Here is a 21,422-nt window from a genome sequence, read left to right as displayed (position 1 = left end):
GCTCTATTTTCTCTTGCGTTCCAGCCCAGGATTACTTCCTCCAACTGAATATACCCACTGACTTGGACTAGGTTGAAAGGCATTGCCAATAAATTAACGGAGAGGCAAAGTTACCAGGAACAACTGGCGACAAAATCATTTGCTCCTGGAAGGGAGCAGCAAACTCCAGAAGGAGTTAATTTGCAAGACTCACGATTACAAAAAAATAATTTTATTTTTAAAACATGGGATGTGCTGGATTATTGACAGCTTAAAAAGCACATAAAAATTGAAGTACAAATCACTCCATTAACATTCTAGCATTTTAGTCTGTTATTCATGTTTGAACTTTTCAAATGCTTGATCAAGAAATAGACAGAAGTCTCCAGACAGGTTATTATTACTATTACGCCCGAAGAATGACTGCCTAGACTACACCAACAGTATCTGAATTGCGATTTTTAAAAATGATTGTCTTTTGTATGTATATTTTTCTTATGACTTCCTGGGTGTACAACCTAAATCGAGTGTAAAATTCTGAAATACTTCCTTCTGAGTAGAAATCTATTCTGAAAAGAAAATGTAAAACCAGAAGAGGTGTGAGTGCTGCAGTGGCAGCTGGTAATCTGTGTTATTCTTGGTCACTCCAAGCACACCCCATGATCAACACTCCCAACTTTTATACCAGAACACGGACCAGGCTTTCTCATTAAGCCATCGTTTGTCCCCCTCCCTAAAGTTCCAACCATGGTTCACACCTGGATAATCACAGGGGAAAAAACAAAAACAAAACCAAAAAACTTGCCCATCTTGTGCAATTTTGTCATTTAAGTCTTGACCAACTCCACAACCTTCACATACACTCATCACTGCCATAGTCCTACACTTTGGATAGAAAATCCAAACACATTTTGAGAGGTTTAAAATCCAAACCCCCTAACAGCCTTCAGCAGAATAGCTATAGAGCAGAAAGCTTGCTCTGGACTGGGTTTTGCTAGCCAGTAAAAAAGAAAGCGCAGGTATCCTGACAGCTGGCAAATGCCACACTGATGGGGCATCAGACCACTCGCAGCTCTCGCTGTCCACACCTCCGACGTGACGCTCCAGACTTAGCCAATATGGCTGTACATTCCTCACTGCCGCTCTCGTTACATTCAGATCCCACTGCCGAGCACGTTGTTAAGCATTGTAATTCTTTCTTTATTAGATTCAGGTATATAAATGGCATCCCAGGGAGCACTGTGAATTTTGATCATTATTTCGTTACTCGAGCTGTGTTCATCTGCCTGCTGAGAGGATGATCACCAACTTACCCCACACCCCTGTGGGACCCATTATTTATCTTATTACATTTTACAGTGTGGAGTAAATAAATAGCATTAAAGTGCTAAATTTATTCATCGAAATGGGTTGCATTCGCATACTGGAGCCATTTCTTAAATCAAGGAAATGCTGTTAATCGGCACTCTATGAAGATGTGCAAAACATTCATTTTAATATGGCTGTAATAAAGCAAGACGGCTATGAACTGATGATGACATTTCGCATGTGTGGAGAAGGACAGTGGCACTTTAATATCTCCGCTTCCTCAGATCACTTCTACCACATGCAGCCCAAGAGGGCTGTATTAATTATTTTGGTGTCATTTCTAAGAAATTAATTTCAGTCATTATTAGAGCATGCATATTAAGCAACGATTGCTCGGCTGCTTGGGCGATGGGCTCAGAAAATCCTACACACTGGGAGGAAATATAAGCATGGTGAAAACCAGGCAGTGATACACCATTTCCATCTCAAAACATTTTGCAATCATTATGCAATTAGTCACAGAAGAAGTAGGTAGGACGCGACACAATCTTCACGGGGCAGAAAGGCAACGTAGAGGCAGCAAAGCCATTTTGTGATGAAGGTACACACGGCATCAGTGGCAGATCTGGGATTAAGACCCAGAAGAGTAGGATCCCATTTTTTTGATTAAAGCAACTGATTGACATCGAGCGTGCACCTTATTTATTCGTCTCATGAATTAAAAATAAACTCAGTTTCCCCAAACTGATCCAAAGCAATAATGCAGAGAGAGTAACATCTTGGTCCTTCTGTTGCATTAGATTTACTGCAAAGCAGAATTAAGGCCTCCTTTAACTACTCCTAAATTTTACAAGTTAGCAGGGTAAAATTTATACCTGGAATGGTCTATTGAAAGCTCTATGTACTGTGCATGAAGAAATTACACAAGTTACTCTCCTTTAAAGCAAATATTACTTCAACAAATGTTGGTCTTCCATGAATTACGCACTGGGATGCTTATTTCTCTTCCCCATCCACTCCGGGGAATATACCACATTGAGACCATACAAGTTATATTTTATTTCTCATTCTAATTTTATATTTGACCTCTAAAAGGTAAGTGCCCAAGCCAACGAACAGAACAGATTACTCCACACCAAGTCATCCCATAGCTGTATTTAAGCAGAACTGTCCCTTAGAGGTAGCAGCACCATGCTGCTTTCTCTCCTATGCCATTTTTATTAATTTGTAGTATTAAAATGATTTTGAAACCAAACAACTAATACACAAGTGTCAAGAGTGTTACCAGCAGATATCCGAATAAGCAGCGACGAAAAAAGTAAGACAACAGACTGTGTCTTACCAAGTGATGGAAAGAAAATGTTCTATACATTTATCCCTCAGCCAACACTGGCCAAATTCCTATTTGCCCTTCTGCCCATTTATTCGTGTGATGTATTTATAGATAGCAACCATATCCCCCTCTTCAGACTTGGTTTAGCTTCCCGATTAAATTCAGGAGAGGCGACAAGCAGTGAAATTTAAGAGTTTGCCACTACTGAGCCAAACCTGTACAGAGGGGGCTCTTATTCAGTGTTTCTCTTGTGGAGAAGACTTCAGTTTAGAGCCAAAGACAGCCAGGACATTTCTGTGATGACCTGTCTTGCTCTCAGAAGGGCAGGATGATCCTAAGCCCCACCAGGAATCTCCATCAGAACCTGTCCACTCCAGGAAAACCCAGGGATTGAAATGATCAAGAAAACTTCTTCTTCCCACAGTCTACAGAAGGTTTACCTTTAATCTGTTGTTATGTGACGCCCACAAAAAGCAGCTAATATCATAAAAAGCAGTTTATTAAAGCTAATCTGCAAAGACCAGCAGGTAGAAACAAAATAAATGTGAAAGGGTAGATGAGAGGAGGATAGTCAGCTTAGGACTGAAAAGGGAGGTGTTGTTAACGTGTCATTACACAAAAGAGTGAAGCAATGCCACTGTAGATGCATTCCTCCTGTCCTGCTGGAACAATTTCTCTCAACATGACACAGTAAAATAAAATTTATAAATGTTAATAAATTTTTTTTAAAGGTCAGGCCAGTATTTTCTGTAGCATGTGTCGGGGGGGAACCAAATACATCTCGGCATCAGGTCACTGTGGGACAGCACTGACATTAAAGACAGGAGGAACTGCAACTCTTCTAGAAGTGAATTAGTTACTGAAATAAGGTTTCCTTCCCCCTCCCTTTCTGTCTGGTCACTGTGATGTGGCAGCAAAGTATTAGAAAGTTCAGAGAAATGAATCCTCAGTACAACCGTGATGCCTATCTGTACCAAAATGGTCAGAAAAACTGAATAGCTCTTAAAAAAGAAAAGTAAGTCAGAAGTGTTGTGAAATATCAGTGATTTATGCATGATGCACAATGGCAGAGAAGGCAGTGAAGGAAAGGACTTATTAAAGCGTGTTTAAAGTCAAGGATCAGACTGCCCTACTCTTTGAAGCTCGGCTATAAAAAAGGGACAAGTAGCAAGGATTTCAAGCTTTGTCACCGCACGCACACATCACAGGCTGAAAGGCTGTGATTGCGACGTTCACCCTTCAATGGCTTTGATTCGTCTTCAACGAGGGAGTTATTTTTGTTGATCACTCAGTGATTGTCACAGGGTGAGGATGACATGTACTGTCAACGGAGGGTGTCCAATTGGTTAAACCTGAGGATCAGAGTTTGTATGGCAAAAAATATATATGGTGCAGATCTCACTGACACCTCAAAGGCTTGAGACACTCAAATTCATTAGGGGAGGGGAAGAAACAGAGTTGGTGCTGCCATTTAAGCTGTTTTTGACAATAGGTTAATCTCTTCAAAGCAAATGTCCTACCAGCCTTTAATAACGACACACAATTTGATCTCAAACCTAAACCCCTTTGCCCACCCCGCCCCATCTTCTCTTAGAAGCTTTCCAGTGGAAGATTCAAACAAAGGAGAAAGAGCAATACGAGGATGCAATTCATCCAGACTTCGATTAACATAAGAGTCACTGGAGTCTCAGCCCTACAGGGCTTGACAGCACCCTCTTCCCAGAAGCAGCCTTGTTTTAATTAATTGTTGTGAAATGCAGCCAAGAGAAATAAAAAATGTCCACCCTCACAGTAATATGCAACTTAAAACATATTTATTTAAGCATAACAATAATGAGAATTATTCTAATAATAAATTTTCCCAATAGTTTAGTAAATGGGGTCACTTAGGTTTTTTGGATACTTTAATACTTTGACTAGAGAAGTCTAAAGGATAGCTGTGAACTCAACACGAGCATTGTCAATTCTTCGGCCTTTAAAGCAGAGATAAAAAGCTTCATGGAGATTTTTACCCTCTTCCTTTATGTGCTTCTGTCCCCTCTCCTCCACACATTTCAATATATTTAAATGTCTTACGAAAAAATAAACTGGTATTGAATGTGTCTTCAATGTAGCCTTGAAAGAAGACCATAGGTTCCATTAAAACTACACACACAACACCACGCTGTGGCAAAAACAAACAAAAAAATGCTCCTATTTTCAAGGGTACCGAAAACTCTATGATGTAATAAAATTAATGACAAGTGCCCATTTCCCTTCATGATGTCTACTGCATTAATCCTTTGAGGACCTTATAAATGGCAATTCATAGCCCAAGAGGAGTGTCAGATCTATACAAACACATGAGGTTCAAAGGAAGACATGTAAATAAAATGCACACAATCTCAAGATAGCATAAATGTTATTAGATCCATTAAATTTCAGCCTCCTCCAAATTCCTACACATTTTCATAGCTCCTTTGCATACAATTAACATTTCAGTTTATGATGTCCAGCCCTTTGCAGACTGGCTCATCAAAATGCTTTAATTTTTGCCCTTGAACTACAGGCACCAACTTGGTGTTGAGGCAACAAAGGAAGTGACAGAATGAAAACCAGGATTCAGAAGTTTGAGGTGAATGGTATATATCTATTTATGTCTCACTTGGGACTGAAAGCAAGGAAACTCGTTACCCTGAGGCTGACATAGTCTGAGCTTAACCAAAAGGGTTTTTTTAAGGTTTATCAATATCAGAATCTCGTATTCTTTACCTAGGAGACATTATTTGCATGTCATCGCATAATTATAATACACATTCATACTTCACTGCCTTCTTCGATGAATACTGAAATGATGGAAATTCTAGGATCAATGACAAAAACCAGTGGTTTTAAAAAACACCCACAAAGCTGAAAGACTTCATGGAGATGGAAAACGGGAAGCAAGATAATTAGGTCATGTCCTTTCTGACATTTATTTCAGTAAGCAGAGAATCAGATCATGCTCTCTCTTCTATCCACAATTCAGAAGGTGAAAAATTATATTCATACTGTACTTACCCGTGGATGGAATTTAACTGTGGGAATAGATATTCCCACCTATTTGACATGCAAAGCAAGAGTAAATTTCTCGCCGTAGTTACAAATATCCTAAAGGAAAATGTGAAGATTTCATTGCCGGTTGAACTTTGTCCTTGTGCCCTACATGAGGATGCAACTGTCCAGCAAACCGCCTGATGGGCCCCTGCTAAGGCTCATGCCTACACAGACACGTGCTCCTGACTACTTGTGGTTTACTCCGGATGTTGGACCCTCATCTATGAGACAGGAGGAGAAAGAACCAGGTGTGATGGCAAGTTCAATATGAAAGAAGCAGTTGGCTAAAAACCCATCCTTAATTAAAGCAGTTTTGCAAAGTTTTAGCCACCTGCTTCCTTAGGGTGAACAAGGCTTGTTTTGTGGATATTTAAACAAAACTGCCTTTGCCCAGAACCTAAACTTTGTCCATCCTCTTAAGAAACAACACATGCCAACTAGGTTTTTCCTTCTGACGTGCCATGGAATTAACAGGCAAGGCTGCACGGCACTGAAAATTATGGGGATTAGGAAATAAACTCCCAAAGCATCAATGATCAGGTCTTACAAGCCACAAATAAGACAGGCATTTAAGCTGTGTGTCTTACTTTGTAATCTGTAACGTTAAGAACATTGGCAACATCTCAAGGGGAATGAGAGAACCAACCCTCACACCTAATATTTCCACGCAGTTGTGAAATCGGGCAGATTGAACTGCAGACCTGCTCCAGGACATCCTGCTCCCATTCACACCTTCAGACCTAAATTTTTGTGGCCCCTCTTGCCAAACTGGTTTTCTGCTGCACTTCTGCAGCAGCAACTGAACGGAGGAGAACCTCAGTGCTCTGCATCTGTTGGGTGATGCTCTCATTGAAACCATCTCCACCTTCTAACTATACTTCAAATATTCCTGGGGGACTGATGATGCAGTCAAAAGAACTTGTTTGAGGGCTCTAGGAAAAAGCTGGTGTGACTTTCACACTAACAAAGCTCAGCACCTCCCAGTAATCCATGAATATACGTCTTTTTAATTCATCCCGCTCTGGATTTCATAAAAATAGGACTAGACTGTATCAGTACTTAGTTACTGCAGTGGCTTGCATTATAATAAAAACAATCTGATAGTTCTTATGTTGTGTTTCAAAGACTTAATAGCATCCTTAGTGCAACTGAGAAATTTTTCTACAGAAATACACACAAAAAGGGACACTACCATGTGAAAAGTGGGGGCACCTTTTCAGCCTACATGTTGCTGTGTTATTCGTTACACAGCAAATAGCTAAACAAAGGACAAAAAGCCTAAGCATGGAAGTCGAAGTACAGTAAATTGTGAAGGGCAGTGATTTTCCAGCTGAGGAACGCTGACCGGCTCTGCTGGCACCACAGGGAAGCTACGATAATGCAAAGGCCTGAGGTCACCATCTCAACATATCCATCCCCGTGGCGCGCTGGGTGCACTCCAGCATGAGCCAACCCTTGCTCCTGCCCCAGAAGGCTCCCTTGAAGGCCTCAGGCTTCATCTATCTCCATAAACCAACATTCCCTGTTAAAACCAAAGTGACACTGAAGTCACGCACCCCTTGCCAACGATTTGGTACAAGTGCCTTCTGGGCCAATAGTGTTTTTGAGATGTTACACAAGAGAGACAAGCCTTGAACTTGAAAATTCACTTCTTGCTATACCCCTTGGCCACCTCTATACACCTCCTAAATAAATGCGGATGGAGCTGAACAAAGGAAAAAAACACATTACACTTTGTAATGATGAACATTAATGGCCTGTGACACAACTGCTCTCTCTGAGGTGGCCTGTCACACAAGGTGGGAATTTTTCCCCCAACTTTGTAATCACGTGGGTATCAAAAATATCAAAAGGTTTACTGTAAAAAGCACCTCCAGGCCAAGTTTAAAGTGACTTCTATGTTCTTGTTTTGCTTTTCTTTTATCCCCTCAATATCCTTTGCTTCTAAAGGGGGATACTACACACAATTATAAAACCAAATGCTGCAAGGAAAAGACTCTTAGTTACACGCCCCCAACCACTCTGCTACTCACAAACCCAGCTGGTTCCCTGTTCTCAGCACATCTCCAGCTGCACCATGGTTCTCTTTTTTTTTTTTTCTTCAGGGGATACCTCCTAGTTCTGTATCTTTCAATAAATTACACTGTATTTCTTCTTGTGCAATTATTTTGCAGAAGTTACATATCAGTTCTAAAAAAGAGCAATGAAATGACAAGACACAGGAGATGGAAGAATTCAAACATATGCTTTAAATTTCACAAACAGCGAAGATCGGCACAGTAAAAGCCATCAGAAACTGGCAAAAACTGTAAAATTGCTAAATATAATTAGGCATTTAATTAGGACACCAAAGCATTACTAATATATTCTTTAAAATTTGGGAATTCAAAGCATCTAAACTAAACCAAAACCTTTCTATTTCTGTATGACTATGTGCAAAAAATTTATCTATAAAAATAACTTCCTCTGAACCACAGTTTCAACACCCTTGGGTTGCAGCACCACTCTGTATCCGAGAATCTGGGAAAAAAAATGTCTAAATAACGCTCCCGAAATCCACCTCTCATACAGAAAGGAATAAAAAAGGAATATATTTTTAAAAATTCCCCTCTCAGACTTCTGCTTCAGTGATTATGTTGGAGCAGCAAACATCCTGGTGGAGATGGAATTAAAGAGCTATTGCAGCGTAGCTTCAACGTGGACCATGAGCAGAAGCCAGGACAGAAGGAAACCTTTGCCAGTGAACGTGGCTCTGGAGGGATTTTGCTACAATGGCTAAATTGGAGGGGTAAGGAAAATATATGTATTGAAATAGCTGTGTGGAAGAAGCCTTTAAGGCTACATGAAATTCTCATGCTCTAGGAGATGAGTGATGAAGGACTCCTTCCTGGATGGTGCTGGCTGAGAGACCTCATGACAAACCCTCTACTATGAGATATTAGCTTATTTAGTTCCTACTTAATCAGTCTCCTCTTTGTCAAAATGCCCCCATTAACAATCAAGAAGTTCCTAATTAGAAACTAAGGAATAAATTTGTGGAAAGGGCGCTCATTTATAAGCAAATAGCATCATTTAGCACTGACTTGTGCACTTTCACAAAGAACAATGGAAACAGGGGAACTACAGTCTTTCCCTGGACAATTCATTTATAATGCTACTTCACTAAAGTAACAGTGTTTGGAGACTACCTGAAAAAAGAGGTGAAACAACGTAGAACCACTGAATTAAAAGGTCTGAAGTACTGAAGTTGGTATGTCCTAAATCAAGAAGTTTCAGCAAAGCTTATCTAGCCATACCCAAAAGGCCTGCACCTCTGATAAAATCGAGCTTCAAATGTATCCTTAGGGATTTGTGTATAAAAAGAAGTAGAAAAGATTCTGGCAGATCATGGAACTGAACCTCAAACTCCTAAATTCACCGTTTCTTTGCAGCCATAACCAAAAGGCTATGAATGGGTTAAAACCCAGCAGTTTTGTACAACACTGGATTGTCCTACTTACTTGAAGAAGAAGAAAAAAAATCATTCCACTGAAATTCCAAAGGGGGAACTCCAATGTGAAGGTCTATGAAGTGACAACCACTAATGACTTCTGACAATTTGACTTTTTTCTGCGTTGAGCTGCTGGGACTTGCCACCAAACACAGGGAAGTCTTAGAAAATGCCCGTTAGCGACACTGACATCATCCTCTCCCCGAGCCGGGCTCTTCATGCTTGATGCTAATTCCATCCATAGAGAGATTTATGCCTATTAAGCTCTGTAAAAATCTACTGTCAGCCCCGGTTATCCCAGTTTGATTTTGTATGAAAAGGAGAGGAAAACAGCCTATTTTAAATTGCCTTTAAAATTCAGCAGGCCACCTGAACGCAAGACATGTCTCTTGCAAGATCAACCTGAACTTCAGGAATTTGTAAGAATTATAAGATTTTATTTCATCTGCTTTTTGGCAGAAGAAAAATGTCACTATTGTCGCACCATTGGTCTTCTAATTTTATTTTTTTTTTTTGACAACATATGTTAAATTACAGGAACAATCATTTATTAAATGGCACGGGCTAGGGGAAAGTCTGGGTCATGATTTTAAAGGATTTGCAATGATACGAGTCCCGTCATGACACTATACATGTACATGTCCCTGCAGGAAAAAAAAAAAAAGGAACCAATTTAAACCTCTTAATCAAAAATCTTGGCTAAAAATACAGAATACATACATGATGTTTTAAATCACCTTTCATTTCATGCTTTGTTACTCAAATAAACTTTGCACCTGAATGGGTGAGCACTTTCACTTATCAATGCGGGATATTTATCACAGAATCACAGAATGGTTTGGGTTGGAAGGGACCTTTAAAGATCATCTAGTGCAACCCCCCCGCCACGGGCAGGGACACCTTCCACTAGCCCAGGTTGCCCAAAGCCCCGTCCAACCTGGCCTTGAACCCTTCCAGGGAGGGGGCAGCCACAGCTTCTCTGGGCAACCTCTGCCAGGGCTTCACCACCCTCACACGGAACAATTTCTTCCTTAGATCTCATCTAAATCTCCCCTCTGTCAGTTTAAAACCGTTCCCCCTCATCTTATCCCTACATCTCCTGATGACAAGTCCCTCCCCCCTTTCCTGTAGCCCCTTTCAGTCCTGGGAGGCCGCTCTAAGGTCTCCCCGGAGCCTTCTCTTCTCCAGCTGAACCCCCCCAACTCTCTCAGCCTGTCCTCACAGGGGGGTGCTCCAGCCCCCCGAGCATCTTCGTGGCCTCCTCTGGCCTGGCTCGAGCAGGTCCGTGTCCTTCTGCTGTTGGTGCCCCCAGAGCTGGACCCAGCACTGCAGGGGGGTCTCCCGAGAGCGGAGCAGAGGGGGAGAATCCCCCCCCTCGCCCTGCTGCCCACACTGCTCTGGGTGCAGCCCAGCACACGGGTGGCTTTCTGGGCTGCCAGCGCACGTTGCTTCTATCTTACATTATGCTTTGTGACACCAAGGTTGGAAAGAATGTGAAAAGGTGATAGTTCACTGGTGTTAATCCTTATGAATCAAGAATATTGCTTTGAATTATAACTAATTTCTGCAGCAGTAATGGGACTGTGGCACATGGTTTCATCAAAATTCAACTTTGCTGATTAAACATCTTCAGGAATTTGGTTGTTCTACATCAAAATTATAACAGTAGGTAAAGGTCATCAGGAGCCACAATTCTATTCATTAAACTTCAGGTTTTTTTTCCTCTCCCTCCCCGTTTCTTTGCCAGACCAGGCACACAACTGAAGCAACTAAGCATACAAATTCGGTAGTTGAGCCTCCCCTGCTTCATTTGCATCTGTTGATTCATTTGTGTGTGTAGATAAGGTCAATGCCAATTGAAACCTCTGCCTTTTTAAAAAAACTTCGCCCCATCTACCATTTAGCACGATCATTTCTCAGGCAGAATTAGGGACAACACTACCTAAGAGAGTTTTTCTTTCCTACTATAGCAAAGACAAAATGAATAGCAATCCCTTTGGGTTTGAACACAAAGAGGGGTTTGGGGTAGTGCTTTATGCAAAATGCACAATACTTTTCAAACCAGGTGTGTGGGCAGGGGACTCTGAAATAGCTTTTATTTATCAGCCCTCCAGGCATGTTGCTTATTCTGCCAAGCTCTCGGGAAGGTTTAAGGGCACAGGAAGAATTTATGGAAAAAACGCCACCACGTTCATTTTGTTTACCTAACTAACCTGACTGACATTTTTAAATGATATTGTACTCTCAATAGCTACTGCCTTCATTTCAAAGAACTTAGCTACATTACTTCGAAGACCGTATTTCTAACACTGTAAAATGCTTGATGGTAGGTAATTACAACACGTTCTCAGAATAACTCTAATACTGCACATACTGCATTACAAATGACAACCAGCAATTAAACCCATTACTGCTTTTCATCGAACCAACCAGAAAAAAAGCACTTAACTATTGGCCTGGGCGTATCTAAAACTGATAGTAAGTATGCATTCTGCTTACTCAAACAATAGTTCTCCGTCCTTGACAACTTCTATTTGTTTTTTTAATATGGAAGAGGTGCAAAACATTTTCTTTAGGAGGCTCTTGAGGGACACACATGGCAATTCCCCTCCCATCAGACAACAAAAAATGTGCATTTCACACGGCTGGAATGGAAACACCTCTTGTGTGACCGGACACATGCCAACAGTGGGGACTTTGGGGAAAAAGGCAGCTGAGCAGGGAGGCTGGATGAACTTTTTTATCAGCAGATCATACAGGCAACTAGTTTGGCACCTCTTACATAGAACAAAGATTGACCCGGATGAATGGGAAGCAGAAAATACTCCCAAATACTCAAAGTGTCATGAAGAACTAGGAATAATGCTGCCTGGGCAGGAGATGAAACAGTAATTTAGGAGCCAGGCAAAGGAGAGAGAGCGAAATATCAATGTTAAGAAAAGACAGCAACTAGCAATCTAGAGATTCCTTGCAATTAATTACATTTTATTATTTTTTAAAAAAACAATTTAGTTAACGATTTGCATGTGATGCAGGCCCAGTTTGATTTTCAGAGTGAATCGCAAGACCCATTTTCATTAAAACCAATTATATGGTATGTATCAAGAGGGATGACTTTCACAATGAGGAATGGATCGCAGTGATAAACTGCACAGCCCTGTAAAAGAAAATGAAGAACGATTCTAGACTGAAGACTCGTCTCCACCTTTTGTAAAGATGTAGCAGAAGAGGATGGTTTTATTTCCTGCCTGTAATATTATAAAACTTCAGACCGTTTAAATTTTCCTACTCTGTGCAGCAGTTTTGATGTTCTGTGCTGTGATCTCTCCACCCTCTGGCCATCCACCAGACCACGGCTCTCCGTGGCTGTCACTCATCCTCCGCCAAAACCAGCAGAATGGTGACTTTCTTCTGAGAGCTCTGTAGACCTAATAGAAGAGAACCACATCTGATGCCTCCCAATATTTCTCCCTTCTTGTTGTATTTAGTGTTATTTCTAGAAGGTCTCCAATTTTTCTTTGTATGCAGACCAGTTATGTCTTGTGTGCACTGAACTAGCTACAGAATCACAGAATCATCTAGGTTGGAAAGGATGTTGAAGATCATCTAGTCCAACCGTTAACCTAACATTGGCAGTTCCCAACTACACCAGATCCCTCAGTGCTATGTCAACCCTACTCTTAAACACCTCCAGGGATGGGGACTCCACCACCTCCCTGGGCAGCCCATTCCAATGCCCAACAACCCCTTCTGCAAAGAAATGCTTCCTAATATCTAGTCTAAACTTTCCCTGGCACAACTTGAGGCCATTCCCTCTTGTCTTATCCTCATTACTTGGTTAAAGAGGCTCATCCCCCCTCTCTGCACCCTCCTTTCAGGTAGTTGTAGAGGGCAATGAGGTCTCCCCTCAGCCTCCTCTTCTCCAGACTAAACCCCCCCAGTTCCCTCAGCCGCTCCCCATCACACCTGTGCTCCAGACCCTGCACCAGCTCCGTTGCCCTTCTCTGGACACGCTCGAGTCATTCAATGGCCTTTTTGTAGTGAGGGGCCCAAAACTGAACCCACTCATCAAGGTGCAGCCTCACCAGTGCCAAGCACAGGGGCAAGATCCCTTCCCTGTCCCTGCTGGCCACGCTATTGCTGATACAAGCCAGGATACCATTGGCCTTCTTGGCCACCTGGGCACACTGCTGGCTCCTGTTCAGCCGGCTGGCAATCACCCCCCCAGGTCCCTCCCTGACTGGCAGCTCTCCAGCCACTCCTCCCCAAGCCTGTAGCGCTGCTGGGGGTTGTTGTGGCCCAAGGGCAGCACCCGGCATTTGGCCTTAGTGAAGCTCATACAGTTATGAGCTACGTGGCTCAGGACTAAAAATTATCAACTTGGGTGTCCCAAAATCAAGGAACAGACAATTTTTGAGGGATCTGCACTTGTTTAGAAATGTTATTTGACCTTATGGAATGTAAACTTTTTTTTTTTTTTTAAACTTTGAAAACGCTCACTCTCTTACTGTTACTGCAGAGATAATGAGTTTACTGAAAAGAGTCACCAAAAATTATTTAAGCCACTAAGAGCTTCAGTCAGAACCTGATCAACATTATGTTTTACAGTATACACAGCACTGCCAGTACACTGCTTTCTCTGTAGGCTTTTTATCCTATGATAAATCAACTGGGGCAGCCAAAATAAAACCTAAATAAAAAGAAGTGCTTTTGTGTTCAGAGGCATTATCACATCATTTAGCATCCCTGGTACTACTCCTTTAGTTTTAAGTATTACTGTGAAGATTGGTTCTTAAGTCACGATAAAGACTAGAAAAAAAAGAGATGCTGTTAGCTTCTGTTATTTTGTAACATTTCCACAGCAAAACCAAAAAAACCCAGAAACCAACCAATCTGAAGGTACAGACAGAACTAAGGCAACGGCCTTAACTGGTCCTACTGGGCTCCTGAGATCTCAAGATGCCACTATCATGAGCAGCAATTGCACCTAAAAGTCCATTTCAAAAATGGTATTCCAGGTGATATGTCACTGTCTGGATTTTCTCCAGGAAAAAACTATTTACTAGTGTCCATATACTCAAATAAACATCCATAACACTTTGAGAAGCTGTGATTCACTAGAGTCCACCTCGATAAAAACGCAGCTTCGTACTCTCCTTTTCATGCCTTTCCCTGAGTGCAGAAGCACTTAACCGTCCATAAAACCTGCACCACAAAACAGCCAGAGTCAGGTGTCTGATAGTGCCATTCATCTACAGATCACAAATTACTGAACTGTAGTGTGGAGTGAGAGTTATCTCCAATTTACAGAGAAGGAAGCAAAGGCAGAAGTGATTAAATGGCGTCACACACATGGTCTGAGACCAATTCTACTGGGGCTTGCTCCTACCCCATGGGAGTGGGGTCACCAACGCTGCGCTAAGAGGCTCCCAGCATTTCATTTAGATTTCAGACATGGTCTCCAGAAAGAATATTCCCATTTTCAAAGCCAGCAGAAGAATCTGACTTCAAGGAAAGCAATGATGAGAAGAAAGCTGCTTGAACCTTGCACAAGGCATTCATACCACCTTGTGCTAGATGTAGTCCTCAGAGTTGACTAAATCACCCAAGTAGAAGTTGACTAAATCACCCAAGTATGAGCAGGCAGCAGAGCTGTTGCTACCAGGCTATGGAAGGACTCTCAGAGCTCAACTAAGCTGTCACCAAGCTGCTGAACCTCCCAGAAGAAATCAATTTAGAAAAAAAAACAACCTGGAGAGACAAAGTTAAAATAAAATGGAAAATCTGGACCTTAAGAACAGTGGGAATTTATGACTTTCAGTTCTGTTCCACCTATTCCAAACCTGCACAGAATTTATGACTGTTCAACTCGATGCTTCATCCGCAACGGCTTCATCCCTGGCAGCCACATAACCAGGATTTTCACGTACAGAGCAATTTCACGCTGAGGTGTTAATGAATTGATGCCTCTGAAAAGCTTGGAAGTTATCAGACGAAAGGAGCTACAGAAGTGCTTAGCAGTGGTATTACACAATGTGCAATTACTGCTAATCTATCCGGTATTCAAGACACCTGGGACCCAAAATAACCAAAATAAAGGCCAACTTCTTTCCTGCAAATTTTATTTAATGGCTATTCTGCAGATCTCTAAACACTAGCAGAATTTAAAATTAAACGCCTCATGAATATTCTACCAAAAAACTATTCTGTGTATGATCTGGTGTCTGAAAAACATGTTCTTCTGTGGGCTGACTTCCCTGCAAGGCACCTCCTACGGTGCTACAAGGACTTTCTTTTTGCCTTTGGGGCAGCATGAAAACCCTGCAAGTGGTTGTGCAGCCACATCTCATATGTCTGGACCAAATAACCTGGTCTATAAAACAGGAATAAACGAGGGTCCCGCAATGTAATACCCATGACAGAACTTATCAGAATGGGAAAATGCAGATTACTGGTGAAGTAACTTCAAAACCATTATTTTTAGCTCTGCTTAGCAAACAGAAGAGGGTAACATTGAAACAAGCATTTCAGATTTCACTGTTTGAAATCACAGATGAAATTTAAATACTCTGAAAATATCTTTTTGTCCCTTTTAGTATCCCTGAAGGAGACTGAAATTCACCTCTGTGCTCCAACTGGGATAACAGCTATGGTTTCCCCAAATTACAAAATTTTAAATTGTATATAAGGTTTTAAATAGCTTTGAAAAAACCTAGCAAGAATAAACTCGATAAAATACAAAGCAGAGAGCTCCAACATGAGTGGTCCAACACTAAGGGAACTCTGGTTTACTACCAAAGGCTTTTCCCAGAAGACCCTTTAGCTAAACAACACAACACTTATGTAAAAATAATAATGATAAAAAATTAAAACTCTTTCCTTTAATATGCATGTTCCTCTAATTGCTCTATGGGGGAAATGGGGTCCAAAAAGCATTGTCATTCTAGTCTTTATATCTTCACTTTTAACAGCAAATACAAAATACGGAATTATAGAACCACAGAATACCAGGTTGGAAGGGACCTCAAGGATCATCTGGTCCAACCTTTCTTGGTAAAAGCATGGTCTAGACAAGGTGGCCCAGCACCCTGTCCAGATGAATCTTAAAAGTGTCCGGTGTGGGAGAATCCACCACTTCCCTGGGGAGATTATTCCAGTGGCTGATCGTTCTCATTGTGAAAATTTTTCTTCTTGTGTCCAATCAGAATCTCCCCAGGAGTAACTTGTACCCATTACCCCTCGTCTTTTCCACGTGACTCCTTGTGAGAAGGGAGTCTCCATCTTCTCTGTAGCCACCCCTTAAATACTGGAACATGGTGATAAGGTCTCCCCTAAGCATTCTCTTCTCAACGTTGAACAAACCCAAGTCTCTCAGCCTTTCCCCATACGATAGGCTTCCCAGGCCCTTGATCATCTTTGTGGCCATAAAGACACATCTTTTTTGTTTTCATCAAGAAACAGGTCTCCTGTATTTCAAATGAAAACTCAAAAAGCTTTATGAAAGTAACCACGCGCACTCTCCAAAATTTTTCAGGGCCATAATACTGTAACTTGGACTTCAGCCACACTGGGTTTTCATCCTTGGATTTCCCCTATTATATTCAGGGAAAACCCTCACTAATGTATTTTCTGAACAGCTTCCATAGACAGATTACAAACTTAGAATTTGTCAAGTTTTTTCCCTTTTCTTCCACAATGAAAATGAAGGATGCTTTTCTATTTTTGTCTTGTGAGTTCTTCTGTTCCTTTACAGATTTTTTTTTTTTTTTTTCAGCGTCACAGTAGTACTCGCTATATTTGAAATGAAAGCTGGTGCTATTAAAGCAAGTAGCTGCTGTGGAAGTTCATTCCCCAATGCCAAATGAGCTGCTAGAAAGGTACTAGCTCCTGCATGGCACAATCTCACCTTGTGATTGAAGAGATTTATAGCATCTGGTAAGCCAAAGCATTCAATATGCATCGCAGGGTGCAACTCAGGTTCCTTAAAGCACTCTGAGATTAAGTCATTTTGTACTTGAGATGGTTAAATTAAATAAATGGATCCATTCTTCCCTTTCAGCTTTGCTAAATACTTTTCTGACCAACAGGTTTTTAAGTACCACATGCTCATGCTTCTGGTGGGAGTGGGGAGAAAGGAAATGAAACAAGAAAAATGAAAACCTCTAAACTTCAATGTATGTAAGACTCATTTCAATCATATCTAATCTCTCATTTCATGAACATAACACCTACAAATATTGCAGAATGTTCTGTATAACAGATTAACATATAATTAGTAAAATTAAAAAACTAAAAATAAAAGAAGTGAAAATTTTTGTGATGCTTCAACTACACCAGCTCCTTTCCTTCAGTCTCAGTTGCAATCTGAAAAGATGACCTGGTAACAAAGGCAGGTTGCTCACCATCTCTAATCAACTTCTTGCACCCATCCTGCTAACAAGCTGCCATCAGGCGATCAGAATTTACAGCCAGTTTGAGTTCACACAAGATTCAAGTTTCTTTTGAAGGCAAGCTCTGCATTTTGCAAGCCCTGACTCACCTTCCAGGTCCCTGCTACAATAATCTGAACCAATTCACCTGTCTGCCTGGGTAAAGCACGGGCAGCAAATCCGTCAGTCAGTGAGGCTGCCTGCAAGTTTTCTGTTGGAGAGGTTGTGTGGATTAATGGAAAAAAGAACTGGGTTTCCTTTTTTTTTTTTTTTTTTTTTGCCAAACAAATTTGCAGACATCATATGAATACTTACAACTGAGCACACCCTTGTAAAACTGTAAAATTACCTAGATGTTAGCTACCAGACACAGGTTTTCATGGAAACAGAGCTAAAAGAAAGCCAAAAAATTTCAGCTATATTATTCTCTTAAGGAAAAACACAGATTTCTTTCTTTTTTTTTTTTTTTTTTTTTTTTTAAGTGTTTGGGCGTGGAAAATGTGCTAGTGGAGTTGTCTTTCTCAGGCTTTGGCTTTTGGGTAAGGAAACACTCCGACGTAAAAATTATTTGGTCCAGTGACATGATGTGAGAAATGTAAGAGGAATTCCCCAGACTAGACCTGGCATGGGACAAGCCCCACTAAAATGAATTTCGTCCAGTTTATCCTCTTCCTTTTTAGGACTGCTCCACAGATTTGCTGGCATCTTTAAGACCCTGGGAAGACCAGAGTAGCTTCTTGTGGTGGACTGATCTTGGCCATCCGCTAGTCCCCCACCCAGCTGCTCTCTCACTCCCCCTCTTTAACAGGACAGTGGGTAGAAAATTAGATGGAAAAGCTTGTAGGTTGAGAAAAAGACATGGAGATCACTAACCATTTACCGTCATGGGCAGAATAAACTCAGCTATTTTATTTTTTAATTAAAATATTTAAGAGAATTAGTAATAACTTGATAATCTGGTCTATAAATCCAGATTTTTATAACTCTATTGTAATTTCACCAGAAGTATACTAATAATTTTTTATTTTGATTAGACTTAGTAAAACACCAGATAGATTAACAATAATTTCACAGGTCCATGTACAAGATGTGCTGGCTTTTGTCCATGTTAAAATCAAAAAATCAAAAATAACCCTCTTCCAGTCCAACATCAACTCCTTTAACTGCAGGAAAACCCATGATTGTTCTTCGTGCAGTCTGAAATCAGCACTTTTTGCAAACTTCTTAATTCATGTCCACCAGCCATGTTCACCATCTCTTTGGGCAAGAACCAGAGGAGAAGATCTACCCAAGGCTTGCCTTGCTGTCAGTCCCGCTGTATTTAGTGCTGGTGCAGCCTCACCTTGAATACTGTGTGCAGTTCGGGGCTGCACAAGTTAAGAAGGATGCGAAGGTCCTTGAATGCATCAGACAAGTGTAACAAAGCTGGTGGAGAGGGTGGAAGGAATGTCCTATAAGGAGCGGCTGAGGACTCTGCATTTGTCTAGTTTGGAGAAAAGGAGGCTGAGGGGTGGCCTCGTGGCTCTCTACAGCTTCCTGAGGAGGGGACGTGGAGAAGGAGGTGCTGAGCTCTTCTCCCTGGGATAGTGACAGAACGCATGGGAATGGTTCAAAGCTGCACCAGAGGAGGTTCAGACTGGACGTTAGGAAGCATTTCTTCACCGAGAGGGTGGTCAAACACTGGAAAAGGCTTCCTAGATCGGTGGTGGATGTCCCAAGCCTGCCAGTGTTTAAGAGGCATTTGGACAATGCCCTTAATAACATACTTTAATCTTTGGTCAGCCCTGACGTCAGGCAGTTGGACTAGATGATCACTGTAGGTCCCTTCCAACTGAACTATTCTACTAAGACATGACTCCGGCCTTGTGATGCAATATTCACAAGGAATAAGTACGTCACTGAAAACTCATATGACTTCATCAATCTCTACTTACAGTATAATAAAAATAATAGTGTTCAGTAATATGGGGAACCTTAATCCTGCTCCATGAGAACTTGAGTTAAATGCTAGAACTAAACTTAAGCAGCGCTTCCATTAAGAAATGAGCTAAAACTACTTTGTTGGCTTGACGAGCATAATATGGCTTGGAAGTAATTCATTAACATGGAATTGAATTAACACTGTTTTCAGCTATTCAGCCTAAGTTCTTGCAAATGTCAAAATTTCTATGTTCCTTCAGGTTGTATTTCATCTGAAGGAAAGGAGGAGCTGGAGACATGTGAAATTTCTGACAGGCTGTTGATTTTCCGTATGGATGAAGCATGTTTGAAAACTCAAAACTTGACTGATCTGCTGAAGCACATTCTCTGACAGACAATATAAAATCAATGCATCACATATTAAGAGTTTTTTTGGCGTGTAAGAGTTTTTGTTTGTGTGGGAGGTAGCGGGGGGATTGCTTTATTTTCTGTCATCGAAAATGAACAGCCTTACCTTAAGGTTTTTATAAACTGTCATCTTTAATCAGACACACACAGTAAGACTGTCAGTCCTCATAAAGCATCGGGGAAAAAAAAGCACAAAATATGAAGCTGTTCCCCATCCCATTCCCGTGCATGTGCCCCGTTTCTGTGATGGCCTCAGTCAGAACTAAACCTTTTCTTAGCAGTGTCACAACAACAAGCTTTTCTGAAGTGTGTCTTTATAATTCAGCGACGCAGACTTTATGAGAGCTTGTCAAAGAGAAAAGAGTTAGGATTCGCCTGCAAGAAACATTCATTCCCGCTGTTGACAGATATAAAGTACTAAATGTCAACAGCAAGGGACTCGTCAACTAAATGTCTTCTAAACACTCATTAAACCAGGGGGAGAAAAAAAATCAGTAGGTGGGTGTCAAATTGCTCCCTTAAGATTTCGATTCAGGTCAATTGAAGTAAACAGCGAGTGTATGAGAAGTTGCATCAAGCATCTGTCACACTGAAGGACGAGTATTAACGATTCCAAAATAAAGATGGCAATATTAAGCATCACGGTGACTACCGGCACCGTAACGAGAAGCAGGAGTCGAGATCTCCTGATTTGAGCCCCGTTTGTCTCCCCGCACTGCAGAGGCACCATCTCCCTGCCTCCAGAGCTTCCCCCTCTCAAGGGAAGATATTGCCTACCTTGCAAAAGCAAGATTTAGATTAACTAAGTGATATTTTTTCCCTCTCTTTGCAGATAAGGGATATGTCTGAATGTAAGACTTAAAAACGAGTATTCATGGAATTTGGATGGTTATATTTTTAGGGGGTCACTGATTTTAAAAGTTTGCAACTAGTGTTTTCCTGTGTACATAACAGCATCTCGGACTGTTTTTTTTTTTACTTAACCCCTTCTCCTCTGAATATTATTCAGTCTGAAATACAAACTTTAAGCAGTCAATAGTGGAAGTTCCCTTTGCCAGCTCAAGTCGGTTTTATCGATTTCTCTAAAATCAAGTATTTTAGGTTTGATTTCAGAAAGCTAGAGACATCAGCTTTCATTATTTAGCACTGTCTGTGCCTTAAGATTATTTGACATTTTCTATCTCCTTTAATAATAATAAATACCCCTTTGACTGATAAAATAGCACCTATTTTTCTTAACCTACTTGATAACATTTAACATAGTCTAAGCATACTATATGTAACTAATGAACTAATCTAATTTTCACGCTCCTTTTGCTTCCCAAATAACACATTCCCTATATTATCAAATAGTCATTTTATAGCACACAACCACAAGATACTACAGCGTATTTTAAAATCAAATGAGTTGTTTATTATTACAGCTGTACAAATAAAAGGGATTATCAGTGAGGTACACACGGGTTCTGAGTTAGCCACA

At 41.0% G+C, this 21,422-nt stretch overlaps 1 protein-coding gene across 6 annotated transcripts in view; it reads right to left on the bottom strand.

Moving 5' to 3' along the window:
- EXOC4 (exocyst complex component 4) overlaps positions 1-21,422 on the bottom strand; it is a 421,385-nt gene that overhangs the window by 196,531 nt on the left and 203,432 nt on the right. Inside the window, exon 11 of one of the 6 annotated variants that reach the window (XM_074828087.1) lies at positions 9,754-9,829. The exons of the other annotated variants lie outside the window; for them this stretch is intronic. Within the exon in view, the coding sequence (XP_074684188.1) occupies positions 9,775-9,829 (55 nt within the window). The 3' untranslated portion in view covers positions 9,754-9,774. Of the gene's footprint in view, positions 1-9,753; positions 9,830-21,422 lie in introns of those variants that run through there. 6 annotated transcript variants of the gene reach the window in all.

Source organism: Strix aluco, chromosome 5 (assembly GCF_031877795.1).
Source record: "Strix aluco isolate bStrAlu1 chromosome 5, bStrAlu1.hap1, whole genome shotgun sequence".
NCBI classification, from domain to species: Eukaryota; Metazoa; Chordata; class Aves; order Strigiformes; family Strigidae; genus Strix; species Strix aluco.
This window is presented reverse-complemented; position numbering and strand designations above follow the sequence as displayed.